This window comes from Bubalus bubalis, chromosome 16 (assembly GCF_019923935.1).
Source record: "Bubalus bubalis isolate 160015118507 breed Murrah chromosome 16, NDDB_SH_1, whole genome shotgun sequence".
Taxonomy (NCBI): domain Eukaryota; kingdom Metazoa; phylum Chordata; class Mammalia; order Artiodactyla; family Bovidae; genus Bubalus; species Bubalus bubalis.
This window is the reverse complement of record NC_059172.1, coordinates 39653753-39667853: the sequence shown is the minus strand read 5'-3', so window position 1 is coordinate 39667853 and position 14101 is coordinate 39653753. Positions and strand designations below refer to the sequence as shown.

Here is a 14101-nt window from a genome sequence, read left to right as displayed (position 1 = left end):
TAATTATAGTCTTCTGTTGAGTGTTGTGGAGAGTTAGAGTCTGTCTCTGTCCATAGAAATTGAATACATCTGATATTAAATGCCTTGGTCTGCATTGGAGTTAGGACTTAATCAATTAGATATACCCAGTCTAGACTGTAAATTAAGAGCTAGTGACGTGAAAAAGGAAGAGTATCAGTTCCTTTGCTTTTTTAAAAACAGACTTTATTTTTTAGGCCAGATTTAGAATTAATGAAAAAATGAGAAGCTATAGTACAGCATACGTGAACCGTGAACTTCCAGATGTTCAAGCTGGATTTAGAAAGGCAGAGGAACCAGAGATCAAATTGCCAACATCCGCTGGATCATCAAAAAAGTGAGAGAGTTCCAGAAAATATCTACTTCTGTTTTATTGATTATGCCAAAGACTTTGACTGTGGAGATCACAATAAACTGTGGAAAATTCTGAAAGAGATGGGAATACCAGACCATCTGACCTGCCTCCTGAGAAATCTGTATGCAGGTCAAGAAGCAACACTTAGAACTGGACGTGGAACAACAGACTGGTTCCAAATCAGGAAAGTAATACGTCAAGGCTGTATGTTGTCACCCTGCTTATTTAATTTATATGCGGTTCCAAATAGGAAAAGGAGTACGTCAAGGCTGTGTATTGTCACCCTGCTTATTTAACTTATATGCAGAGTACATCATGAGAAACGCTGGGCTGGAGGAAGCTGGAATCAAGATTGCCGGGAGAAATATCAATAACCTCAGATATGCAGATGACACCACCCTTATGGCAGAAAGTGAAGAGGAACTAAAAAGCCTCTTGATGAAGGTGAAAGAGGAGAGTGAAAAAGTTGGTTTAAAGCTCAACATTAAGAAAACTAAGATCATTGAATCATTTCATGGCAAATAGATGGGGAAACAATGGAAACAGTGTCAGACTTTATATTTTTGGGCTCCAAAATCACTGCAGATAGTGACTGCAGCCGGAGAATGCAATGGCACCCCACTCTCGTACTCTTGCCTGGAGAACCCCCAGGGATGGGGAACCTGGTTGGCTGCCATCTATGGGGTGGCACAGAGTCGGACACAACTGAAGTGACTTAGCAGCAGCAGCAATGACTGCAGCCATGAAATTAAAAGACGCTTACTCCTTGGAATGAAAGTTATGACCAGCCTAGACAGCATATTAAAAAGCACAGACATTATTTTGCCAACAAAGATCCGTCTAGTCAAGGCTATAGTTTTTCCAGTAGTCATGTATGGATATGAGAGTTGGAGTATAAAGAAAGCTGAGTGCTGAAGAATTGATGCTTTTGAACTGTGGTGTTGGAGCTTCAACTTCAGCATCAGTCCTTCTAATGAATATTCAGGACAGATTTCCTTGCAGATTGACTGGCTGGATCTCCTTGCTGTCCAAGGGACTCTCAAGAGTCTTCTCCAGCACCACAGTATGGAAGCATCAATTCTTTGGTGCTCAGCCTTCTTTATGGTCCAACTCTCACATTCGTACATGACTACTGGAAAAAACATTGCTTTGACTATATGGATCTTTGTTGGCAAAGTGATGTCTCTGCTTTTTTATATGCTTTCTAGGTTTGCCATAGCTTTTCTTCCTAGGATCAAGAGTTTTAATTTCATGGCTTCAGTCACTATCCACAATCCATTGTTATTATTTACATTATTACGGCACATCTACTACAATTAAGAATATAAGAATGATACCTTATTATTAACTAAACTTTACACTTTGCTTGGATTTCCTTAAGTTTTGTTTTTTATCCTTATTTTCTGATCCAGGATTCTACGCAGGATACCATATTACATTAGGTTGTCATGTCTCCTTGGGCTCCTCCTGGGTGTTACAGTTTCTTGGATTTGTTTTTGAGGGCCTTTAAAGTTTTGAGGAGTAAAGGTTATACATTTTACAGGAAGCCCATGTATGAGAATTTGATAATTTTCTCCTGATGAGACTGAGGTTATGGGTTTGAAGATCTTCCGATCATAAAGTGCTTTTTCCATCACATCATCTCAAGGGAACATACTGTTAACAGGATTTAACACTATTTATGTTAACCTGATCTGATGTTAACCTTGATCACTTGGTTGAGGTTGTGTTGTCAGCAATTTCTTTTTTTCTATCAGCGGTAGAGGAAGCCGCAATATTCCAATTTCCAGGTTCAGCGAATTGCTGCGCCAGCCTGAAGACGGTATTGACTGTGTAAACTGCGCCACCTAGTGCTGAGTGGCAGTAATGTCCTCAGCTGACCAGTGCGTGCATGCGTGCGTGCAGTTATCAGTCGTGTCTGACTTTCTGTGACCCTGTGGACTGTAGCCCACCAGGCTCCTCTGTGCATGGGATTCTGACCCATTCTGTGATAAATGAATTAGACCTGTGGTTCTGGCTGAAGATAGGAATTAATATTATTCAGTAATTTTTCCTTTTAGCTTAAATCATACATAGTCAGTTTCTGTTACTTGCAACTAAAAACCCTGACTGATACATCATCTTTGTTATAATTCTTTGGAAGCTTCTTGGTCCTTTATCCCCATCTCCCTCCATAGCAGGAGAGGTAGTAGTTTTTATTGGTAATGTGAAAAAGCCCCACAGACATCTATTTGAATCTCTCGAGCTTTAGTTATCCATTGCTGCATAACAAGCCATCTCAAAACTTAGTGCCTTAAAGCAGCAGTCATTTTATTTGCTCAGGATTCTGCGGTTTCACAATTTGGAAAGTGGGGATGACAACTGTTGGCAATGACAATATTTAAGATATGACCACAGTTGAAATCATTGAAGGAATGAAGATCAAAGAATTATGAGAATGCAAAGTATCTGGATATTTAATTCTCTGTGAAAATTAAAGTAACCAAGAGCTTTTAAAAGAGCAGTGTGTTAGGGTAAGTGGCAGTGAGGAAGGGGTTAAAGTCTGAAGGAAAAGGGAAGGGGCCTAGAAATCTAAAATAAATAAATAAATAAAAGAAGAAAAAGGAAAATTAAAAGTCCACAATCCCACTTTCACAGTCATATCTTATTTCTTCCTTCGCCTTCATGGCAAAACTTCTCCAAATTAGTGTCTGCATTTTCTGCATACATTTTCTGTTTTTTTCTTTTTTCTCCAGTTACTGAATTAGATTTCATCTGGATCATCACAAAGCCAAGTCACAAACTTCAACTATTAATTTTTTGTCCTTTTCTATATCACCTCAATTATCACAAGCTTGAATAGGGGTTTTCTCTGATCCTTATTCTGCAGTTAGAGTTTGTCTATTGTAGTGCAGTTCTAGTAATTTTAAAAGGATAGTGACAAATGCAAAAAATGTGTATGAAAACATATTACGTGTCAGTCATTTCTTTGGGTGTATTGCATACACTCAGAGTTGGATAAGATGAAATAAGAGCTCAATAAATGGTCTTAAAATGATTGCATGGGTACATGAATGAAAGAAATAAGAACTTTAGCTGCTAGATGTCTCCTCACTGAGGAGATATTCTTCTGCAAAATCAACCTGAGGCATGATGTTCCTGACCCATGTTTATGGTAACTGTGGAATGGTTACCATGGAATCTCCTCTAAATGTGTAACTGATTAAAGTTTGGGTAAGAGAGCCAAGCAGTTGTCAGCCAGTTTATTTGGGTTAAGATTTCACAAGAACCTGAAGTGAACTCCAGAATTGACCATTCTAGAGAAGATGAGCCACGGTGAGATGTAGTTAGAGACTGCTAAGCTTATGGAGGTACCAGCCTAGAGTTGGTAAACTCCAATTTCTAAAATTCTAATTCTATTTTACTTTCAGAAGAGATATTCATTGGGTAAATTGGGATCATTCAAAGGAAGATGATCTGAATGAATATAAGGTACCAAAGAATGTTAGATAAAGGAATTTTAAAAGAACAAGTGGGTGTGAGAAATGAATTTGGGTAGATATAGAAATTGACTTCAGTGAGTTTTAGTATAGAAGGATAATGAAAAATTATTCTAGGAGTAAAACTAGTGAGAGTTGGTTGAAAACATAGGAAAACTGAAGGAAGATCTTTCTAATAGTAAAAAACTATCTATATATGAAAGGGAATGATCCTAGAGCATAGGGAGCTAGCTATATCATTCTTGTTTAGACAGATGATGGACAATTAATAGAAATATTATAGAGTAGTTTAAGGCTCAGACATATGTTTGGATTAGATGACTGAATTCCCTTTTTACTCTGATAATCTGGGGTAGATGAACTTTGGGGTAATGAAGTAAATTTTCTGGAGCTTTCAGAAAAGAACATCATGAGCTAGGAAGTAGCGTTGCCTCTAGAACCTTTTTACAACTGGGATGCCCTGGGCCGTGAATAATCCCAGTATTAAAGACTCTTCCAACCACGTTGATTGTTTTGATCAGACTATTCGTAAGTTTGTATGACTGGGACATCCAAGTTTGAAATGTGTTTGATGTTAAAATAATATATTCAACTCATATTAGATATTATCTCAGGATAATCCAGTTTAAACCTTGTAGATTCAACAGTGACTATGCTTCGAACACGTCCATGTTAACTGAATTAACCAAAAGCACCTTCAAAATAGCATTTAATCCTTTTCATAATCAAGAAGTAACCTAACTTTTCATCCTTCTATTTCTTCCCTTTGTTTATAGTCACAGTTTCTGAAATGTGTCCCTTACTTTTATCCTTCTTCCTGAAATGACCTAATTCATAACTGCTGACTGTTCTTCTTTTAAGGATGTTACCATGCCTCCAAAAGTCAAACCTAAAGGTCACCGTCTCTGAGAAAAGGACTTTCTTCCAGCCAGTTTCCTGAGAGCTCCTTTGACATACTTGTTTCTCAGGCTATAAATTATGGGATTCAACATTGGAGTCACCACTGTATAGAACACAGATATCATTTTATCCCGCTCTTTTATGGTCTTGGAATTTGGCCTCATGTAGGTGAATATTCCTGATCCATAGAAGAGGACAACAACAATGAGGTGGGAGCCACACGTAGAAAAAGCCTTGAGCCGTCCCTCCCCAGATTGCATCTGGATCACGGTGGAGATGATATTCCAGTAGGAGGCCAGGATCAGGGAGACAGGAGCTAGGAGGATGGCCACACCCATTGCAAAGATGGCCGTTTCTGTCCTGTAAGTATCTGCTGAAGCCAGCTTCAGGAGGGCAGGGGGTTCACAAAAGTAGTGATTGATAATGTTTTGTCCTTGATAAGGAAGTTGAAAAGTAAAGGTGGTATCTACCAGAGACACTACTGCACCACTGGCCCAGGACCCTATGGCCAACTGGAGACACACTTGTTGGGTCATGATGGTGGAGTAGTGCAGGGGTTTGCAGACCGCCACATACCGGTCATAGGACATCACTGCCAGAAGTGCACATTCTGTGCACCCAACCAGAAGGAAGACAGTGACCTGTGCCATACACCCCATGAAAGAAATAGTTTTATTCTTCACCAGGAAGTGGACCAACACTTGAGGGACAATGCTAGTAGAGAAACAGAGATCTGCAAAAGAGAGGTTTCTAAGAAAAAAGTACATGGGGGTGTGAAGTCGAGAATCCATGAAGATGAGAATGATGATAAGCAGGTTTCCAAGCACAGTTAACAGATAAATGATGAGAAAAAGAATAAACAGCAGGATCTGGATCTGTGAGTCCTGTGAAAGGCCAAGGAAGATAAATTCTGCCACAAAAGTGTGGTTTTCTTCTCCCATTGAGGTTTATGTTTGTTTCCCTGTTTGGCACAAAGAAAAATAATAAACTTTGGGTTTATGATATTGGGCTTCCTGGGTAGCTCAGTGGTAAAGAATCTGCCTGCCATGCAGGAGACACAGTTTCAATCCCTGGGTGGGGAAGATGCCCTGGAGAAGGAAATGGTAACCCGCCCCAGTATTCTTGCCTGGGAAATCCCATGGACAGAAAGAGCCTGACAGGCTATTATCCATGAGGTTGTAAAGAGGTGGACTCACTTAAAACAACAACCTGTAGAAAAGGCTCATTTAAAGCTCAGTTTAAAAACCTAATTGGATATTTCTAGCTTTCTGCTATCCAACTTATTCTAATTGATACTAAGTAGAATATTTTATTCTTATTAGTTGGCTATGATTTAAATTCACTTTATTTTCCCCCAAATTTCCCTTCCCAGTACCACTTATTTACAGATAAATATGATGTTGTTAAAACCTTCTTGGGTTTTGTATGTTCTGATATGAGGATATTAAATTTCATGTGAACGTTACTAAATGGCTATACACAGATTATTAGGAAATGACTGTGTATACTGTTATGATTATCACCATGTATAACAACTGTACCCTAACTGTTCAAAACACTATGTGTTAAATTATAACATATGCTTGAAAAGCATGAAACAGTTTCAGGCATCAAATTTAATTTGACCTCTTAAAAAACAGCAAACCTTTCTTGGGTTTAAAAATAAAGCCTTAGCATGTCAGCACTAAGGACAGTTCTGTTTGGATTAAAGAATAAAATAGTAAAAGTAAAACAACACAAAAAAGGAAAAATAGGTTAAAGCTGTGAAATATGATTAGGATTAGACTTGAAAATCACAAAAGCCTTCTAAGAAACCTTGAAGGAAAAGTGTAGAATTTACAACATAAATTGAAAGACTTCAGTGAGATAATAACATCATGAATAAAATTAAACTACAAACTGAGAAAAATATTTGAGGGAGATATCAGAAAAAACTTAAAATACTTTATTACATTATGATTCTATATAAAACACTATGAAAATTGTTCAGTCTAGGAAACAATGGGCCAAGGACATGAACAGACTCTTTACAAAGAAAAAAATGCGAATACTAACTGCAAGAAAAAAATTCAATATTATTATGACTAAGGACAATTACAACAATGAGAGATACAGCTTTTACCTGGGAAATTAGCTAAGGTTTTAATAGAAAAAGTCACAACAAAAAATAATAACTAGTATTTTCTTGAGCATTTAACACATATCAGGCATTCCTTTAAGGGTTTTATTTGATAAAATTGTCCTGATAGCATCTTGAAGTAGACACTGTCTTATTTTGCAGATGAGAAAACTGAGGCACAAAGAGGTTAAATCACCCAATTAATAAATGTCAGAATTAATTAGCTGTATAACAAAAACGCAGAGGAAATGGCATTTTTGTACAATATAAGTAGGAAAGTTAATATAGTATTTCTGAGAAGCAATTTTGTTAAATACATTAAATGACTCAAATACTCATATACTTTGACCCGGTTCTCAGTAGTATGGGTAAGGAAGAAAACTGTTTTTTACTAGTCCTTTCTCCCCAGGAGGAGTAAAAATCTGATTTGTAACATGAGGATGTTGATTGGTTCATGTTTAATACTAGGTAGAGTTATTGTGCTTTAAAAGGCCATGCTCATTTCTATTTTTTCTCTTCTTCCAAAGAGAGGACTGTTAAGGTCCCTTAATGGACCTTGAACAAGGTCATGCTTTAGAACTTTACTTGCTCTATTTGCTCGTTTTTGACTAGTTCCTTGGTGCACTCATCATCACTTTGCCAGCCAGAAAGCAATACTATGATACAATATGGATTTAAGCCATAAGGGAACTTTAAAGAACTTTAGACTAGACCATGTAGCCCAATCCATGCTCTTCAGAGCTCTGAACTTCAGTGGCATTAAGGACTAGCCTGATTAATAAAAAGTGGCATCTTAGTTTTCATTAATTCATATTTCTTTTATAGAATTCTAATGGGAGGATTCGGAGAAGGCAATGGCACTCCACTCCAGTACTCTTGCCTGGAAAATCCCATGGATGGAGGAGCCTGGAAGGCTGCAGTCCATGGGGTCGCTAAGAGTCAGACATGACTGAGCGACTTCACTTTCACTTTTCACTTTCATGCATTGGAGAAGGAAATGGCAACCCACTCCAGTGTTCTTGCCTGGAGAATCCCAGGGACGGGGGAGCCTGGTAGGCTGCCATCCATGGGGTCACACAGCGTTGGACACGACTGAAGTGACTGAGCAGCAGCAGCAAGGGGAGAATTTATTAGGAATAGAGTAGTATTAAGGCCTCCTAAGCCTAATATCTTCTAACTCCCCCAAACATTATCCCAATTTCTAAATCCGACTCTAAGAGTCCATTCTAAATAAATACTCTAAATTTCAGAAAATATTCACAAGAAAGTACATTCTCATATCATATAGTGAAATAATGGTTAGAAACACATTCAGACCAATGCAGCCCCAAATAAACATTCAGCCCCAAATAAACCCCCAAATATATGGTTAATAAGGTGTCAAGAATATATAATGGGGAAAGGATAGTCTCTTCAATAAATGTTGTTGGAAAAACTGGATACTTACACACCAAGGAATGAAATTGGACCTTTATATCACATCATATAAAAATTAACTCAAAATAAAGACTTAACTCCTAGAAGAAAATATGGGGGAAAACCTCTGCCAACATCCGCTGGATCATCGAAAAAACAAGAGAGTTCCAGAAAAACATCTATTTCGGCCTTATTGACTATGCCAAAACCTTTGACTGTGGGGATCACAACAAACTGTGGAAAATTCTGAAAGAGATGGGAATACCAGGCCACCTGACCTGCCTCTTGAGAAATCTGTATGCAGGTCAGGAAGCAGCAGTTAGAACTGGACATGGAAAAACAGACTGGTTCCAAATAGGAAAAGGAGTACATCAAGACTGTATATTGTCACCCTGCTTATTTAACTTATATGGAGAGTACATCATGAGAAACACTGGGCTGGAAGAAGCACAAGCTAGAATCAAGATTGCCAGGAGAAATATCAATAACCTCAGATATGCAGATGACACCACCCTTATGGCAGAAAGTGAAGAAGAACTAAAGAGCCTCTTGATGAAAGTGAAAGAGGAGAGTGAAAAAGTTGCTTAAAGCTCAACATTCAGAAAACGAAGATCATGGCATCTGGTCCCATCACTTCATGGCAAATAGATGGGGAAGCAATGGAAACAATGACAGACTTTATTTTTCTGGGCTCCAAAATCACTGCAGGTGGTGACTGCAGCCATGTAATTAAAAGTTGCTTACTCCTTGGAAGGAAAGTTATGACCAAATTAGACAGCATATTCAAAAGCAGAGACATTACTTTGCCAACAAAGGTGCGTCTAGTCAAGGCTATGGTTTTTCCAGTAGTCATGTATGAATGTGAGAGTTGGACTATAAAGAAAGCTGAGCACCTGAAGAATTGATGCTTTTGAACTGTGGTGTTGGAGAAGACTCTTGAGTGTCCCTTGGACTGCAAGGAGATCCAACCAGTCCATCCTAAAGGAGATCAGTCCTGAGTGTTTATTGGAAGGACTGAGGTTGAAGCTGAAACTCCAGTACTTTGGCCACCTGATGTGAAGAGCTGACTCATTTGAAAAGACCCTGATGCTAGGAAAGATTTAAGGCAGGAGGAGAAGGGAATGACAGAGGATGAGATGGTTAGGATGGCATCACCGACTCAATGGACATTGAGTTTGGGTGAACTCTGGGAGTTGGTGATGGACAGGGAGGCCTGACGTGCTGTGGTCCATGGGGTTGCAAAGATTCGGATACGACTGAGCGACTGGACTGAACTGAATGATTCCTTGAATATGACAGTAAAAGCGCAAGCAACAAAAGCAAAAGTAGACAGGTGAAACTACCTTTAAGAAGCCTCTACATCCAAAAGAAACAGTTAACAAAATGAAAAGGTAACCTATGGAATGGGAGAAAATATTTGCAAACCATCTATCAGAAAAAAGGTTAATGTTTAAAGTATATAAGGAAATCATACACACAATGTCAAAAGAGCAAATAACACAATTAAAATATGGACTAAGGAACTGAATGGATGTTTTTCCAAGAAACATACAAATGGCCAACAGGTATATGAAAAAGTGCTCAACATCACTAATCAACATCGAAATGTAAATCAAAACCACAATGATTACCTCATCCTGGTTAGGATGTCTATTATAAAAAAACAAAACAGATACAGTAAATGTTGGTAAAAATGTAGAGAAAAGGGAACACTTCAACACTGTGAGAATGTAAATTGGTGCAGGCATTATGGAAAACATCATGGAAGTTTCTCAAAAAACTGAAAATAGAACTATCCTATAATCCAGCAATTTTACTCCTGGGTATATATCCAAGGAAAATAAAAACACTAATTTGAAAAGATAAGTGAATTCTGATGTTCATAACAGCATTACTTATCAATATATAGAAGCAATCTTAATATCCACCAAATGAATGGATAAAGAAGATGTAGTATATACACACAAAGGAATATTACTCAGCCAGAAAAATAATGAAATTCTGCCATTTGCAGCAAGATGGATGGACCTAGAAGGTATCATGTGAAATATATCAGAGAAAGACAAATACTGTATGACTTCACTTACATGTGGAATCCCAAGAAATAAAACAAATGAAGGAATATAACAAAACGGAAATAGACTCACAGATCCAGAGAACAAACTTATGGTCGCTGAAGGGGAGAAAGACAGAGGGAGGGGCAGGACAGAAGTAGGAGATTAAAAGGAACCAAATACTGTGTATAAAGTAAATAAGCTACATGCGTATATTTTACAGCACAGAGAATATAGTCAACATTTTATAGTAAATTTAGAGTATAATCTGTATATAAAAACACTGAATCACTGTGTTGTACACCTGAAGCTAATATAATATCATAAAGCAAGTATACCTCAATAAAAAATGGATAAAGAAAGTGTTGGATATACACACAGTGGAACGTTATTCACCCTTAAAAAGAAGGAAATCCTGCTATTTGTGATGACATGGATAAGCTGAGAAGACATTATGCTAAGTGAAATAAGCCAGACACAGGAGTACAAATAGGTAATATCACTTATATGAGGGATATAAAATAGTCAAATTCATAGAAGCAGAGAGTTGCCAGGGGCTGTGGGGAGGAGGAAATGGGAAAGTATTAGTCAAATGATACGAAGTTTCAGTTAGACAAGATAAGTCCTAAAGATGTACTGTATAGCATAGTTCTTGTAGTTATTCAAAGAAATATTTCCTTTTCCAGTTATTTTTGAAATTCCACAGGGAATAACTTACCTGTTCTCAGCAGCTCAGCTTCAAAGTCAAGTCTGTCATTTTCTTTTTTCCGTTCTCTTGTCTAGGTGTTATCTGAGCACCATTTCTTCTATACCCTACAAATAGTGAGTATCAATAATGAAAATGAGGACAATAATCTTCCATTGGTGTGAGAGAGAAAAATAATATCTCCCAGGTGGTGCTAATGGGAAAGAATCTGCCTGTCAATGCAGGAGATGCAAGTTCGATCCCTGGGTGGGGAAGATCCCCTGGAGTAGGAAATGGCAACCCACTCCAGTATTCTTGGCTGGAAAATTCCATGGGCAGAGGAGTCTGGTGTGTTACAGAACATGGGGTTGCAAAAGAGTCAGACACAACTGAGCAACTGAGCACAAACACACACATATACACACACACGCACATTCAAAATGTATAGAAAATATTGAACAAAATTTTCCAAAATGTTGAGAGCAGTTTACTCCGGGTACTGGAATTGTAGGTGGCTTATTTTTCTTCTTTTCTAATACTGTGATGCTTTAAAGTTGTTCTTTAAAGGCCACATAGTTACAATATAGGAAAAAATATGAAAATAGGAAAATCTCAGTATTTAACTGAGGATGTTTAAACTAAGGTCATTTTATTGCTTCTACTTTTAGTCTTGATAAAATAAGTGGTATAGAACTGGTCATCTTGCTGGAAGCAAATATAAAACAAAATATAGAACAATCATTTTTCAGACATTGGACAATAGCCAACTCAGAATATAATCCTGTATAAGAAGATTAGCAAAAGTGAAAATAGATTGAAGCCACCCACTGTGTATTGGAGAGTGGGGCAAACAGATTTGAAGTATGTAGCATGTACATTTACCAAAATATCTCTGGTAAGTAATCTCAAAATATCACAAAATTCTAAAATAAGCTTATCTTTTTTTCTGAACAATGCTAATTTTAGATCTTTATATTTTGGAAATCATTATAGATATTCAACATCTTTGTCTCAAATGATATTCACATATATAATTATTTCCAGAAAAAAACCACTTAAAGTCTAACAATAGGTGATATGTTAAATAAATTCTAGATTTACTATTTAATGTAATCAATATAGCAAGAGAAACAGGTAAGAGTAAAGATGTCTGAGTCTCGCAGATGTAACGGGTCCTTTCCCCCTTATTTCTTAACTCTGTATCCCTGGACAATTTATCTCTTGCTTGCATGTGACAGTTTTCTAACATAGAATGGACATAACACAAATTCACTGTATGATTATCAAGATTAAATTAAGAACTTAATGGAAAATGGTTTGCTCATGTCTGGCAACTACATTAAAGAAATGCCTGCCTACTGTTAGGGTGATGATGATGCGATAAACCATTAAAAGGTAAGTAGATTTATATTTTCCATAGGAAGATGTGTGACACTGTTGCATCAAAAAAGTAGGTTGCAAAATAACATGTGTGTGTGTATGTGTGTGTCTGTGTATCTCAATGAATCCTTTAAATAATACCCTTATCACATTGATAAACTTAACACACAACAAAACTAGGAATTCAGGTAGAAACTGTACTGTATATATGAAGAATGGTTATCTCTCTATCTAAGCTAGGATTTGTACATTTAACATACGTGTGTGTATATATGTGGGTTGGGGAAGAATTTGGTTTAATCTCCAAGCAGAAAGGGAGAGTAATAAATGAGTGAAAAAAAGAGCCAAATAAGATGAAATGTAGTACCTTTATATCCCAAGGAAGGTCAGGGAAAATTATTCCTTTACTCTCTAAATTTTCATATAACTTTGTCAACTTGACTAAATAATTCTCTTAAATACAGATAGAAAATGAGGAAGCAAAAATGGATGGGAAAAATATTAATGGGAATTTAAGTTAGAAGAAAGTAGGGAGGGGAGGCTGAACATAGAGGACAGGAAGCCAGAGATGTGGAGAAAAGCAAAAGGAGGAGATCTGTAAATCTGGCTGTTTTCCCAAACAAAAAAGACAGGCAGTGAATCTTTTATATCTCTGAGGCCCTAATAACATCATAACCAGTATGGTCTTTCCAGATATCTTCTCTTAGTGATTTAATCTTATGTACACACAACTGCAAACTTGGGAATGACTCCTTGTCAAACACAGATAACGATGCTATGCATACCTGCTCAGTCAATTTCACACAAACACACAGACAGCTACACATCACAGATAGACTCACATGAGGATTTTGCATTCTTATATACTTACTCTCATAGCCCCCAAATCTTTACCATAACAAAAGGAGTTGCAGAGTAAGTATTGGGCCAACTGGATACTGACCAAGGCTGGGTCATATGGGAAGTCACTGTGCCTGACCGTATGAGAAGAGTGTTGGAATATGAGGTATACGTGTGATGGCCCAGCAGTGGGGGCTAGTGTCCTCCTCCAGCCTGGAAGGACAGTGCCGACTGTAGCTTTCCTCCATCTGCTCCGACTCATCAAGGGGATTGGAGGCGGCAGTGCTAGCGTTCCTAGAACACCTGTGGCAGATTCATTTTGATATTTGGCAAAACTAATACAATTATGTAAAGTTTAAAAATAAAATAAAATTAAAAAAAAAAAGCTTAATCTGAAAAAACAAAACAAAACAAAACAAAAAAACAAAAAAAACCCAGTGTATTCCTAGTCCAGGTTCCTTCACGTCTCCTACACCCAGAGCATGTTCACAGACAAGAAACTCTTGAAGGGATTCCTCAAAGCAAGATTCCCAGTATCCTTCCAGCTCCCTGCCTATTCAAGAGCAGACGGTGGGGGAACAGTGAAGACCAAAGGGCTGACAGCAGAGGGCAGGGGAGAATCAGAGTTGTTTTTCAACAGCAAAAGGGAAGTCATGTGACATCTTTGGAAACAACCTCATCCCAGAAGGAGAAATTCTGGAAGAGGATTTGGGACTGGGATTCTGGAGGAGAAGACTGGAAATAGAATTGTCTCTGAGAGTTTAGCAAGGAAAAAATTAATGGGTAAGAGAAGTGACAAAGCTCATCTTTGCCAACACCATGCCCACAACCAAGTCCCCAACCTGTATCGCAGAA

At 37.7% G+C, this 14101-nt stretch overlaps 1 protein-coding gene across 1 annotated transcript; it reads right to left on the bottom strand.

The window, feature by feature from the left end:
* Window positions 1–4748: 4748 nt before the first annotated feature.
* LOC102407387 (olfactory receptor 2D3) lies at window positions 4749–5708 on the bottom strand. The gene has a single exon (XM_006049730.4). The coding sequence runs from the start codon at window positions 5691–5693 to the stop codon at window positions 4749–4751; it is 945 nt and encodes a 314-aa protein (XP_006049792.1). The 5' UTR covers window positions 5694–5708.
* Window positions 5709–14101: the final 8393 nt, after the last annotated feature.

Excerpts from the sequence above, each read along its gene's own strand:
- LOC102407387 (XM_006049730.4), bottom strand. The coding sequence starts at position 5,693 with ATGGGAGAAGAAAACCACACTTTTGTGGCAGAATTTATCTTCCTTGGC.